Source organism: Poecilia latipinna, unplaced genomic scaffold (assembly GCF_001443285.1).
Source record: "Poecilia latipinna isolate Pla-1442-1.1 unplaced genomic scaffold, P_latipinna-1.0 Scaffold1878, whole genome shotgun sequence".
NCBI lineage: Eukaryota > Metazoa > Chordata > Actinopteri > Cyprinodontiformes > Poeciliidae > Poecilia > Poecilia latipinna.
The window spans coordinates 113,520-128,824 of record NW_015114494.1 but is presented as its reverse complement, the minus strand read 5'-3'; the positions used below and the strand labels follow the sequence as shown (position 1 = coordinate 128,824).

The following is a 15,305-nucleotide window of genomic DNA, read 5'->3' as shown; positions in this document are numbered from 1 at the left end:
CTGATCAGTTAATTCCCATTAATCATAATTTCCCCTTTTTGGTATTTATCGATATTTTTTATTGATCAAACAGTGGAGAAAATAGAAAAACCGACATTCCAGACAGTTTGGGGGATTTTAAACAAAATTCATTGGAATTTATCATGAAAACAATAAATCCAAATCTTATCACAATAAATGATAAATGATACAAAAAAATCTTATTTGAATATGATCTTCTAATTCATCTGTAGCAAGACTCGTTTCTGCAAGAAGAACCAGATATATTCAGGATTATTGATTTTTACTGAAACTTTTCATTGAAAACAGCAAAAGTAACAATCCCGACATTACTGACAGTTTTAAACATTATTTGGAATAAATGATAAACGATACAATAAATAGCAATGAGAAAAAATAATTTCTACATATTAAATATGATCTAATTGATCTCAGACTAATTTTTCCAATAATATTTAAGAATAATGGGATAAGAATTATATATTATCATAATCCTGACATTACAGACAGATTTGGGGAATTTTAAACATCATTAATTTATCTTCACGATAAATCATTCTTATCTCGATAAATGATAAACATCATTTCATGTTAAATATGATTTCAGCTGAATGAAAACCAAATATGATCCTTTAATTCATCTGCATTGACTCATTTCTGCAATAATGATGAAATGAAAGCTCTGATTTCTGCAGAAACTCTGATGATCAGATGGAGAACTGGCAGCTTTTCTGAGGCTCATTCCAGCAAAACCAGCAAATTTAACGGCTTTAATTTCATGGCTGTTGGATGAAAATGATCAGAGCAGCAGAAGAAGGAGGCAGGATGGAGCAAGAAGGCGTTACCTGGGTGGTACAAATCATCTGTGCTCGCTCAGCCGTCTGCATTCTGCTCATGTTTCCGCTCCACAGCAGAACGCGATGAGAGGAGAGGAGGGAAGAGCTGGAGGCTCGTTAATTAGGATCTGCAGGATGTGAAGAGCGGATCAAGGAGCCAGCTGCAGTGGGAAGTTCCACCACTCAGGACCTTTTGATCTGCAGCATCCAGCCGGGGACGGAAACAAGCCGGCGGAGGACGGCTCCGCTCCGGATCGCACACGGCATGACGAGGGCGCTGCGCCGTGGCGGCCGGCAGCGGAGAGGGCATTGCCGCGCTGCTGCTTCCTGTCGCCCCGAGGCGCCGCTCAACGCAGGTGAAGCAGCATGACAGCCGGTTAGTGGAGGAAATACTGAAGACGCCCAACAAGCAGGAAGCAGGAGCAGAATCTTGATTTCACTGGAAACCAGCGTCCTGGAGGAGTCATGCTGCGGGCCAGCTGATGAGCGATGAGGCTGAGGGGAGCCTCATGGCTCCTCCCACTGGATAAGCATGCAGGTTCTGCAGATTGTCAAGGAGCTGGTGTCTCCATCCAGGCACCGGGCAGCCGCGCGATTTGGAGGTGTGTGCGCTGGTTTTAATCACCAAACGGCTACAGTTTTCATTCGAGGTGCACAAATAAAAAGATTTGTGAATCGATTCAGCAGATTTTAAATGCAGTAAAGTTGTACGTCTATTTGCGGTTATCCTGCATCGCATTGCGCCTCGGCTCGGCCACCGTTTGCATATTTTATTTACCTTTTTCAATCAGACTAAATTAATTTCTTTTTGGGATCAAAATTATTTACATTTCCTTTTTTTTTTTTTTTTTTTAGATTTCTTCTTTTTTTATTTAAGTATTTAATTTGTGGTCGATTAAAACGGCGAAATTCTAAATAATTTCCACAATTTCACAAAATTGTTTTTCTCTCTCTCTGTCTCTCTCTCTGTCGCTCTCTCTCTCTCTCTCTCTCTCTCTCTCCCCCTCTCTCTCTCTCTCTCTCCCTTCCTCCCTCTCTCTCTCTCTCTCTCTCTCTCACGTTTTTGGATTTACTGAAAACAAATTAATGTGTTAAAAGGAAATGGAAACACATTTCTCATCCACCGGTGACTCTCTGCCTTACCAGAGGCACCAAACTCCATTGTTTTTATGTGATCTGTGCTAGTTTGCATTTTCTGCTTCCTGTTTATTAACATGTTATTGGTGAAATTCGCTCTGTTATCTGTTGATTCGTTTCAAACCAGCAGATGAAAATGCGACTTGTTTCTCTTTGCGACATTTAAAAGTGACGATTGGATGGAAACATGGCGGCTGTTTGTTTTGGAGCCACTTTAAGGTGGACTTGCTGGTTATCGAGTTTCCTCATCATTTCTAAACGGCGTTTTGTTTTTCTCTGAAGAAATCTCTAAATTAAATTAGTTTTTTTAAAACAAAAGGTTGCTGCTAAAATTGTCCGTGTCTTCTCGGGTCCATCTGCTGCTTCACCCAGAGACTCTTCAGCTTTAATGGAGCTGGACAGAAACCCGTCCGTCTTGTTTTGTGTCTGTGGGAACAGACAGCTGTTAGCTGTTGTCAGTGAAAGGAAAAACTAAGTTAATCTTTCCATAACGTCTCTGTCAGATCTCACCATCAGTGTTTTATTAAATTCAGAGCAATCTGATCAGATTTAACAGTGAAGTTAATCATTTTGTGCTGCAGCGGTTGACGCTCTGTCGTTTGTCTGAATGAAGTGGACATGTCCCCCGGAGACGGCCGTGTTGCTGCAGGACGCGTCTCTGTCTGGGTTGTAGGTGGTTTTGTGTCGCGCTGCTGCGATTCTCTGGTGTCCGATAAATAATGAAGCTGCTGCTGACCAAACCAGATGATTCCAATTCAACTTTTACAGCTTATTTATCCTAAATGTCATTTATTGAGGTTGATTGTTGAAAAATACAAATTATGAGATTAATTTCACACAGAGGGATGTTTTTAAAGCCGTTAGTTCTGCTAACAATGATAATTTAACCATTAAAAACTCAAATCAACTTCTCCAGCAATTTTAAATTTTATTTTTTCTCTTTGTTGTTACAAATAAACATGTGAGGCATGAATCTATCAATACTTGGCAGACATTTGTCTTCTTGCCACTTGTAAGCCTGTTGCAGTAATCAATAAATCAGTTAACAGAAACGGCTCGATAATGTCCATTTCTGTAATTGTTTTTTTATCTTTCTACCAAAAACTAGATGAACAATTTTGTTTAGAGACTTTATTTTATATTTTGTTTATTTTGGATATTTAAAATGTCTTCCAAGCTTCAGTTTGTCTGAACTGAAAGTTTATTGATCTTCATTATTATTCCGTTATTATCACTTAAAAGTGGTCTCAAAACGATAATGTTATCGTTTATCACAGTAATTTTTGGCACAGCTTATCATCAGACATCATTTTTCATCATGACAGGATATACAGTTTGGATATCTGGAGCTCTGACCTCTGCAGCTCCTCCAGAGCCACTGTGATGGGACTGGTCAGATCTGGGAAGTTGTTTTGTATGAAGTGGAGAAACGAGGCTGCGGGGAGCACGCCTCGTTTCTAAACAATCCCTGCTGGAGGCTTACTGCTGCTTAGAGGAGCTCAGCCCTCATTAACTCCACCTGGACTTAGGATCAGGAGATCCAGCAGAGGATCAAGCTGCAGCTCAAACTCAGTTGTTTGTTAGAAAGCAGATGGATTTTAAACGTCATTTCAGGACATTTAACGTCCTCAGTCAGAGAAGGAGTCAGAGTTGTTAACTTCACAAGCAACACCTGATAGTCCGGTAGATTTGGTTTGATTTTGGACCAAAGTTTCAACATTTCCTCCATTTCCAGCTGCTGTGGTTCTCTCCCTCTCTGCTCTGAGTCAGACCTGTTCCCCTCCTGGCCTGTGGGGGCGCTGCACCAAGAACCACTGAAGGAAATGACACTGAAACCTCCAGAACTTTGTTCTTCTTCAAATGGAAATAGAAATGGATTTTAGTGGTAGCAGAATTTCGAAAGATCATGAGCCATGATGAAAGTCAGTTTGGTCTGGTTTTATTTACCCAGAATGCCCTGTGCTGTAGTCCACTTCCTGTTTTTGAAGCAGCTATGTTCTTCAACTTATTTCAGCTTGTTGTGTCATCTGTTTTACCCAATAAGAGCAAAAAGGTTTAACATTCACCATAAAAATCATTTTTCTTAATATTTATTTTATTTGTACAGAAGTCTGTAATTTAAAATCAAAACAACAATTACAGATAAAACCGTATTGTTCAAGTATCTGCAGATAATTTGATAAATTAAGTCTGAAATGTGGTGGTGAATAATCAATTGCTTTGAACGTCTTATAGTTTAATCAGAAGTGTTTCAGCTGCTTTTTTTATACCCCAGCTTCTCTGTTACATCAGCAGAACAGGCTGAATGATACAAATAAACAGGAAGATGCAGCAGCCAGTACAGTCTCTCTTTTACTGTGAAAATCATAGTAATAGATGGAAAGCCTAAATTGATTAGATCAATAATAATGCCTGATTTTTTACGTTTTCCATCAAAAACAGATAGTTCTGTTTTAATTTGGGACAGAAATGTTCTGATCTGCATTTCAGACTGAAATATCGCAATGTGGATATGAATACCTTATAAAAAGATAAACGGTTTAAGAAACAGGAAGTTTGATGTTGTCTTCAATAAAGTGTTGGACAAAGAGCTGGAGCTGAAAGCATGTCGTTCATTTCTGATAAATAACCTCACTGCAGCATTTTTTTGGGTTTTGATGCCAAATAAACAGGAAATGACTTTAAATGACCCAAAACTCCCAAACTGCTGAGATGTTGACTCAAGAGATAAACCCATCGCTTCGTTTCCGGGGGTCTGAACTCCTCCTCATTGAACATTTTGATAGTTTTTGGACGTTTCACCACTGTTTTATGTGTGAAATTTGGATTATTCTGGTCTCTGCAGATCATCTTGTTTTCTGTATTTTTCCGCAGCAGTCGGACAGAACCGAGCTTGGAGTATTTATTGACTGCAGCAGCGTTTTTCATGGTGCGTTGTGCTCCATCTCTGGGCGCTAAGCGAGTTAGCAGGCGTGTGTGAATGAAATATGGATGCTGGTCAGGAACAGTGGAAACCCTGCAGGTGTTGTGGCGAAGCCGCCTGCTGACATCTCTGCTCAGCTTGTCTGTTGTTCCTTAAGGCCAGAGCTGCTGTTTATTCTCCAAGGACTGCTTTTATATTTATATTGATCCCGGTTTACTCCTGACTTATTAAATTATGCATCAGATGCCTGCAGATCATGAAACATCACACAAAGCCTCCGTCAATATTTTGCTTCTCAGCTTAATGCAAACATGGGGGGCCATTTGCAAAGTTTCGGTTGAAAATTTAGCCTGTTGTGAGAAAAAAATGGGGGTTAATTTTTCAAAGTTATTTCATCATGTTATTAATTTATAAACATACCAAAGTTAGCAACCTAACTATTTAGCGCCAAACTAGATATTTAGCTCTGAGCTACATAAGTAGAGCTAATTATTTAATTTTGGCGCCAACTATTTAGCTATCTTAATTAATATTTATGAAGCTACATATTTAGCTTCCTAACTAAATACATTACTCTGAGCTAGCTAAATCTTTAGCTTATGAACTAAATATTTTTGATTTGAGCTAGTTAAATATTTAGCTTATAAATTTAGATAGCTCACTAGTTATGAAGCTAAATATTTAGCTTTAGTTTAGTGATTTAGTTAGACATTTAGTTAGTTCTGAGCTAGCTAAATATTTAGCTCTAAGCTAGTTAGATGTGCAGTTAGCTAAGAGCTAGCTTAAGAGTGAACTAATATTTCACTCTGAGCTCGTTAAATGCTTATTTAGCTCTGGGGTAGTTCAGTATTTAGTTAGCTCTGAGCTAACTAAATCTTTAGCTTGCTAATTATATTCTTAGCTTCCAACTAACTATTCACCACGCTAACTAAATATTTGGTTTGGTGCTAGATACTTAGCTGGAGCGATATGTTTCTCTCTAGCTATATGGTGAAAATATGACTTTGAAAAATGAACCCTCATGTTTTTGCTTGAAAAAAGTTACCTAAATTATTGCTGTTAAATTTTGAGTGTGTAACTTTCCAAACTGCACCACGTAGCATCTGAGAAACCTGACCTTGTTTAAGTGACCTGTGTGCAACACCAGCTTGTGGCCTTGTCACAGAAGGCGAAGAACAAGGTTTCAGCCCATCTGATGCCTCCTGTGGTCCAGACTCTCAAGCTGCTGCCTGTCCCTCCGAGGCGAAGCTGTGGAGCTTAAATGAAACATTTATTCTGTGTTTGAAGTCATTAGATGAGATTCAGTTTCTGTAGCAGAGAATCTCTGACCTGCTTCAACTTCCTGTTTCCTGCCAGTGACCAGCATTAGTGCTCAAATGACACCAACATTAGCTGTGCTGCTTTTCCTGACGAAAAGGAGAAGAAATAATTGAATTTGAGAGGAAGTTGATCTGTTTGCTGCAGAGGAACAGTGAAAGATTTTATTTCTGTCCTACAATAAATGGAGATTAAAGTTGTTTTACTGAACATAAACAGACAAAATGATTATTTTTCTCCTAAAATCTGGACACAACACCCAATTCCTCTGCATTTAGCTTCTTTAATAATAAACTGTGTAAATCTCCTTTAATATGTTTTCCACAGGCATTTTAAAATATATATATGAAACATCGCTTTAGTTTCCCGTCATTACTTTCTGAATATTTTAACAAATAAATTCAGAAAGGACAATTTGTTTTAAAAACTGAAAACAATTGAGTACAGATAATTTAAAATAAATATTACATAGAAAAAAATAATGAAGAAATTAATTTAAAAATATGTCTAAGATGTATTAAAACATAAAAATACTACTTGGGAAAAATGGTTATATGAAAAATCTGCAGAATTTGATAAGATTTTGTGTTTTTACAGTGTGTGTTAGGAAAAACAACGTTCATTGTCAATTCAGCACTTCTATTCTGTATCGGATTGGTATCAGCCAATACTAAACAGATATCGGTGTCGGATGTGAAGAAAGTGAATCTGTGCATTTTCTGCAGTAAATTTTTCAGTAATTTTAGCAGCAGGATCAGGGGTCTTTGCACCAGCCGGCCTGCCTCTGGTCCGGCTGTGGTCCTGGATCAGTTCAGAGGGATCCGCTGCTCTGATGCAGCAGATGAAGCTCAGATTAGAGCAGAACTCCTTCCTTCTCTCAGATCTGTGAAACGCCTCATCACGCCCGTCTCTTAACGAGCTTTTAACGGCAGCTCTTCATCATGCAGCTGTCATCATTAGAAAAAAAAGAAAGAAGCAAAACAGAAAAGTTTCTGGGTGTTTTTATCCGGCTGGGAGCTGATAAATCTCCAGTCCGGTTCTGCTTGGTTCTGAAAGCGGGTTGTTGTGGTGTGGAGTGGGAGTGGGGGGAATGCAGCGAGTGGGAGCGACTCTGAAACGGCAGCATTGTGACAGCAGCGGCTCTGATCTCACTTCTCTCTGCCCCGCGCTGCTGCTTCCTCCCTTTGTGTCGGAGCGGCGTTCAGCGCCGATGGCGTGAGGCGGCTCGTGTTTGTGACGCTGCAGATCGGCCGGAACCGGGACCGATGCGGGCCAAGGCTCGTCTGGACGACCCGCTGGATAACTTTAAAAGAGGTAACGCCTGAGGAGCTCCAGGGCATTCCTGCAGGGTCAAAGTTCATCGGTCTGATAGGATGTTTGATGTTCTGCTTTTAAATGAGGCTCATTGTGCAGATCTTATCTCAACTGACCTCAACTCGCAGATTTAGAAACTTTTGCATGTGGGAATGATAAATGTAAATGTTGTGCTGCGGTGGTGTGATGTGTTCACACTTCACCTTCAGATCTAAAACTCTGGTGACAGAATGCAGATAATGAGGAAGCGTGAAAGCTGACAGTTTCTGGATCAGATTTAATCCAGCTGAACGCTAAGTTAAAATTTTAATCCCAATAAAAGAGACCAGATCTTCTCTCATGGCTGCTGGAAAGTTTTGGAAAGTTCCTCAGGAAATTGGGTGTATTGTTATTTACAGTCCGTGTTGTTTGAGATGATGGTAGATACTAGTGGTGGGAATTATTTACTGTATTATGATTCATTTCAAAATGATTAGTCACAGTTATTTCTACTTTAATGGTGTGGAAAGGAGCGAAATTATCTACTCCAGTCTGCTTTGCAAGTCACAATGACAAATGACGACGTTGAAAAGTATTTTTCGCATGTAGATGGAATTACTCCCATTCTCCATTTTGTTATGAAGCCGTCACAGAGAGAGCGCCATCTTTCTGCAGACAGCCTCCTCTGTGGACGAGGACATTTCCTTACAGGAGTTTTTAGCCATTTGACAGGCTTTGTTAGTTATTTATTGAAGAATCCTAAAAATGTGCCATATTCATGCAAAACCGATGGTGGAAGCGGACTGTCCGAGCGGATTTCTGCATGAAACATGGCAACAAACTTCTGACCAATCACAGCGTACGGTATGACGTACCTTAGCTCCGCTGTAGCTTAGCGCCGTTCATTTATGATGTTTACGAAGTAATCTACGTTTTCACCGATATGAGCTCAGTTAAGCTCATCAACACCAGTGTTCTTGGACTTATCTAAAAACTAAAATATGTTTGATGGAGCCTGTTGAATCTTCCGCTTTCATCTGTAGCTGTCGCTCTACTGTGGTGCTTTATGCGCATGCGTGCTGCGTGGTGACGCCTGGACGCGCTGCGTAGATACAACATGGAGGCCGACAGATAGCGGATTTGCTTTTTAATTTTATGTTTTAAAATCAATTTTGGGAGGTTTTAAATTGATTCTAAATGAGAGCCATATGTAAATCACCTCACTAAACGAGTTCAGTACTCGCATTACTGCATGGTAAGCATCTATAAACCGCTTGCTACATTTCCCCCTATTTTGGGACAAAATGGAAAAAAAAATTGTTTTTTAAAAATATTTTAGTCCTAAATTGTTCTGGTTTTTCAGAAATTTCAGAAACTTTCAGAAAAACTGAAATTTTCGATTCGTTCCTCAGCTTCATCATGGTCTTCGTCACCACTGACTTTTCATTCTCATACTTGCTCTTCAGAAAAACAGTGACTAAAGCATAATTTCTGCAAATCTGAACCTGATTGGTTTGCCTCTGAAAGCATCAATCGTGTTTCCTGCTGTTATTCTGCTGTACATTTGTCTCATTTTATGAATAGTTTGAAATATATTCTCTGTAGAGGTGCACCAGGTTGTGTGAAATGACAAAAACAAAGTCCTGCTCGGCTGCTGCGTCCGGATGCATATTATATTTCATTCAAATTCTGCACAGCACCAATGTATCTGACCTGCTTTAAGGATTTCCCATCGCTGATGTTTACTTTTAGTCACTGAGCATCTCAGACGTTATGATGAAAGAAGCTAAAGCAAAGCAGCAGAAAATGTCTGGTTAATTATGACCAATAATAATCCCTGATATCCTGCTGTCTGGTTTCTGTCTGGAGTTTGAAAGATTGAAATTTTAAAAGTCAAATAAGCTTAACACGGTTTTATTTAATGTTTCTGATTAAATTAAAATAACTACAGATTAGCATTTGCAGAGATTAAATTAACAGAAAACTAATTAATATGTTTTCTTCAGTTTGAATCATCCAGTTAAATTCTGTAAATGGTTCCAAAACTTAAGCCTCAAGAAACAGATTTTTGTTAAATACATAGTTTGACATTGATTTCAAACTAAAGAAATAATTTTAGTAAATACCGCTGAAACTAAATGTTTATTTCTAACAGGGTGTTCTTAAAAAGCCTCTAAATGTCTACAGCTTTTACGAAAATGCGGGTTAGCCTTAAATACCTTAATTACTCGTCCTAAATTTTGTCACAACAGAACTATTTAATCTAGTATTATATGTATTTTTGTCTTTATTACAGGAATGTTTCTGTCATTCAAAAGTCTTTGTGCTCAAACATCGTTCTGTGACTCAAGACAGTTGAAGCTAATGCTAACTAGCTGCTAATATACCCTTGCTAACCGTTTAGCTAGGTAACTTTTTTTTGCATCTCTCAAGGGAAAGTGCAAACTTATTGCCGGTTATTTGGATGACATTGACTTTCGCCAGAGGTTCGCTTTTGAAAACTCGTTTTATGCGATTTCTATCTCTTTAAAAACACAATAAGATATTTTATTATGTGAGAGAAGAGATACTGTTTCTGAATTTATTTCGTAGCTCTGGCAGTTAGAGGCTTTCGTAACGCTAGGTGTGTTTAGTTTTTTCAGTCTTAAACTGAATTCAAGGTGGCATAAAACCTGCAGATATTCTGCATGAATAAGTCGTTCCTTGAAGCAGCTTTGTTGGGTTGATTCATCTGACCCGTTTCGGTTCTGCAGAAAGCGGGTCGTGTTCTGAAAGTTCTGAATTTCTGTGTGGAGGTCCGAGGACCAAACCAGGCTCCATTCCTACCGCTTTATTTAAAATGTCACGCTGCCACAAACGCAGAAGCAGAACCGAAACGCTTTGGCTTCCAGGTTAAACTCATCGGGGTCCGGTTCTAGTTTTAACAACTGAAGGTTCTGACTGGACCGGCCAGTTGGTTCTGGTCATCTGGATGGGTCGTTACTACAGCAGCTGACGGTGGGGGTTCTGAAGAACCGAGCCGCTGGTTCAGGTGACGTTTACCTGCTGATGGTTGAGAGGAAGCGTGAGAAACTTCCTCTCTGTGGACGGTTTCAGTTCTGCTTTAGGAGGAACCAGAACCCGATTCACGTGTTGAAGCTGCAGAACTTCTGGGTCGACCCTCTGATGGATCTCGACCCTGATCACTTACAGCTGCAACCTCTGACCTCTGCAGATCAGCCGGTTGCATCAGTGTGAGTTGATAAAGTGATGCTTCAGATTCACTTTATTTTGGTAAATTAGCAACATTACAAAAATGAAAACAAGACAAAACAAAATTCTACGTTACATACCAATAATTTACTAAAATAGGCTGATGCATATAATTCTATAATTTTACATTTAAGGCTCTTTTAAACATTTTAAGGCTCTTTTAAAGATCAAATCATTTGAGATCATCATTCAGTTTGTTCCACATTTTCATGCCGATAACTGAAACATGCCTAGATTTTAATTTACTGTTCTCCTTAGCATGTTCAAATTTTAACAAACCTCAAATTATATTTACTTTCTTAACTTTCTGTTTCAGAAGGAAGATTTTTGTACATTATTTCTTTACATGTTTAAGTCTTACTTTTAATAAAAACTTTTCTAGTTGGTTCACAATATTTCATTTTATTAACTGTAAAACATTTTTTTGTTACTCAGCTAATAGTTGTCATATTTCTGAGCAATGTCGTGCGTCACTGTAGCTTAATGTCAGCAAACATTTGCAGCTCCTATTTTTTGTTTCTGCAGAACATTTTGCTAATTTTTCAGGATGAATCAAAGAAAAAGTCTGAAATTATTGAGCATGTTTTCATTTTTTATGCTGAATTTGGATTTGTTTCCTGTGTCAGTTTAATGGCTGAACCTCAGAGTATCGGCCTCTGTGGGAAACGTTTCATTATTATTCATCAGATGAAACATCCAGAAAACTTATTTAAACATGGCTGTAAAAAATAAAAATCTAGTCTGGTCGCCATGGGAACCACCAGGCCTCCACGGCTGGGAATCCCAGAAGAAGAAGAAAAAACTTCACTGTATTTGTTTGTTTGCCCCCGACTGTTCCTCTCTCTCTCTCACTCGCACGCGCGTGCACACACACACACACACACATAAAAATGTCATAAAAATGCCAGCCGGCTCAGTAAGGGGAGCATGTTTGTTTCCTCCCGCTGGACCCTGGAGACCCGGACAGGAAGTCAGAGAGCGACTCGAATAAAAGTCCGAAACGGGTCAGAGGAGCAGAACCAGAGCCAGTTTGTTCGAGGCAGTCCAGTTAGTAGAGGAACCAGTGGTCCAGTAACATCACAACCGGGCTCAGAGAAAAGATCCGAAATGTTCTGGAGAGCAAAATAAGCCGGTCGCAATCAGCAATTAAAGGCATCGTAAATTAAAATGAGCGTGTAAATTTTCATTCTGATGATTAATATTGTTTTGACAGAAAATTTTAATTACAGAGATTCGTAATCCATTTTATTTATGGTTCTGGTTGTGTTTGGTTTTTATTTATTGTTGTTGTGTTTTATATTGCATGTTTAAAATGTCTCCCAGTTCCAGAAGGTTCTTTATTAAATTAAAGTTTATTGGTCTGTGAGAGAACAAACTTCCTTTATTATGTCACAAAAGAGCAATATTATCGTTTATCGCAATAATTACGGGAGCAATTTATCGTGACAAGTCGAGATGAAACATGAAAGATTTACCCATCCGTCCATCCATCCAATCCGTCCGTCCATCCATCCATCCGTCCATCCAATCCGTCCATCCATCCATCCATCCAATCCGTCCGTCCATCCATTCATCCATCCATCCATCCATCCATCCATCCATCCAATCCGTCCGTCCATCCATTCATCCATCCGTCCGTCCAATCCGTCCGTCCATCCGTTCATTCTCGGTTGATATAATCGTTCAGTCTGATCAGGGTCCCTTAATGTTTCTCTGGTTTCTAAATAACAGATTCTCCTGATGTGAGAAATAAAACCTTGAAGGTTTTGATTTTTCCGTCGTTTTTCCGATTTATCCTCGGCCTCCATTAACACACCATAAACACAACATGACCCCACTCAACATCCTCCATGTTTAGCACCGCGCCGTTCAGGAAGTGGTGAGAAACTGAGCTGCTGGTCAGGCCGACTCTCTGCGGCTATGACAGGAAAACGATCCAACGGGTCAAGGATGGAGAACCACAGGCAGGAACTCTGCAGCTCACCAATCCGTCAGAAACCGATCCGATTTCTCAACGTCTGGCTTAAGCAGATTTAATTTCTATTGAACTCTTTAACCTGGTCTTTATTTTCACTTCTTCTCTGTGAATGTTTCATAGAATTGGACCGATCCGATATCTGTATCGGTCCCGTGGGTGAGACAATGTTCCGGATCCATAAGTGCAAATCTATTTGGTCTAATTCTAACCTTTATTATTTATTCAACATTATATTTTGCATTTCTTATTGAACTTTCTGAATCTTTTGTCAGCAGTTTGTTGCATTTTAGTTTTACTTGTTTGTAATTCTGTTGCAATAAATCAATTTATCACATAATAAATTAAAATGAGATCAATAGTTTCCATTTGCACGTTTTTTCTGTCGTTTTTCAGTCTGGTGTTTTGGTTTCAACTAGCCCTTTTTTGAATAATTTGTTTACAGAGGTTTTATAATTAGTTTTATTTGTTCTTTTTATTTATTTTAGAAATCTAAAATGCCTTCCAGTTCCAGTGTTCAATGTTCATTAGAGTTTAAAGGTTGGTGCAGAGTCAGCAAGTAAGTTTGTAATTCAGTACATTTTTGTCTGTGTTAATAAAAAATTTCTGTATCGGTATTGGCCAATACCAAGCCTCAGATATCGATATCTAGAGCGAAACAAGAGGATTAATGCATTTCTACTTTAAAAAAATCAATTACAAATGACAGAAAACACTTTAAAAAATTGGCTTTTATTCCGATCGTCCTTCCTGTCATTTATACAAGAAGTTTTGCTTAATTACAGGAACATGGTCTTAGTAATTTTTATGTTTTGTGTTGGAGTACTTTGTTCTTATTTATTTATTCTTGCAATGAAAAAAGAATAAAAATATCTTATCTGACTGGTACATTTTCTTAGATTTTGATCTGGATTTTTGACCAAACAGTTTCTGACTTCTATGGTGAATAAGCTGTTTTTCTGGACTGTAATTTATCTTTTTTTTTTTCCTCTTTGTTTGCAGTTTCTGATAGCGATCAGGATGCGGCGGTGAAACTGGATCAGGAACGGGCCGAAATCGTCGCCAAATATGACAAGGTAATGGCTGAACTCCCTCTACAGCTTCAGCTGCTGCATTTCTTTCTCCAGCTTTGTAAAAACCCCGCGGTCGGCGCCGCCGTAAATCTGGGCTTCATTGCCTGTAAAACACGATAATAACAGCAGGCGCTTCACAGGATGCGCTGCTGCTCACATGGCTGTAAAATTAGCGTTTTAGAGGCGGCGGCCCCAGATGAGGCTTGGTTGATGGAAACGGAGTGCGGAAAACGCTCAGAGTGAGACCTCCAGGCTGGAGCAGAGAGCTGACCAATCACGGAGCTGAACTGAACTTTTTAAAAGAGAAATTTGTGTTTTAGTTTAAGACGATAATGAACTGGAATAAAATAAAATGTAATTAGGAGGTTTCTTCTGCAGAATTCACAATAAAACTAGGATCACATTTTATTATTCTCACTCAGAACCCGGTCGAATATATATGAATATTTTTCATATTTTCGACATCATGCTAAAGCATGAGGAAATTTTTCATGTTTTCGATATACTAAACGATGATTAAATTTTTAATGTTATCGTCATACTAAACTGTACATTTTTCATGGTTTCGAAGTCATACAGTAGTATGACTAAATTTTTCAAATTTCTCACGTCTCACGTGACTAAATTTTGTATGTTTTCGACGTCATAATACAGTATGACGTCGAAAACATGCAACATTTAGTGAGTACATTTTGTATGTATGTAAATTTTTCATGTTTTCAGCATTATAATAATCTATGACTAAATTTTTAATGTTTTCGATGTCATACTAAACTGACAAAATTTTTCATATTTTTGACATCATACATCAAAATTTTCAAATTTTTCACGTCATACTATATAAAAATTTAATTTGTTTTCAGCATTATACTAATCTATGACCAAATTTTTAATGTTTTCAACGTCATACTATACCATGAGTAAATTTTTGGTGTCTTCAGCATTATACTAATCTATGGCAAAATTTTTAATATTTTCGACGTCATACTAAACTGACAAAATTTTTCAAATTTTTCATGTCATACTAAACTATGCCTAAATTTTGTATGTTTTCGACGTCATACTAAACTATGGCAAAATTTTTCATATTTTCGACATCATACTATACTATGACTAAATTTGTCTAATTTTTCACGTCATACTAAACTATGACTAAATTTTGTATGTTTTCGACGTCATTCTATACTGAGTAAATTTTTCATGTTTTTGACGTCATACTATACTATGACTTATTTTTGCACATTTTCGACATCATACTATGACTAATTTTTGCACATTTTCGACATCACACTATAGTATGACTTATTTTTGCACATTTTTGACATCATACTATACTATGACTAATTTATGCACATTTTCGACATCACACTATAGTATGACTTATTTTTGCACATTTTTGACATCATACTATACTATGACTAATTTTTGCAAAATTTCGACATCACACTATAGTATGACTTATTTTTGCACATTTTTGACATCATACTATACTATGACTA

At 38.1% G+C, this 15,305-nt stretch overlaps 1 protein-coding gene across 2 annotated transcripts in view; it reads left to right on the top strand.

Moving 5' to 3' along the window:
* Nucleotides 1-624: 624 nt before the first annotated feature.
* LOC106934886 (USP6 N-terminal-like protein) overlaps nt 625-15,305 on the top strand; it is a 46,692-nt gene continuing 32,011 nt past the window's right edge. The window contains exons 1-2 of one of the 2 annotated variants that reach the window (XM_015015047.1): nt 625-1,438; nt 13,736-13,809. In XM_015015047.1, the coding sequence (XP_014870533.1) occupies nt 1,369-1,438; nt 13,736-13,809 (144 nt within the window). In that variant the 5' untranslated portion in view covers nt 625-1,368. Of the gene's footprint in view, nt 1,439-7,367; nt 7,528-13,735; nt 13,810-15,305 lie in introns of those variants that run through there. The other variant, XM_015015048.1, reaches the window with a different exon arrangement.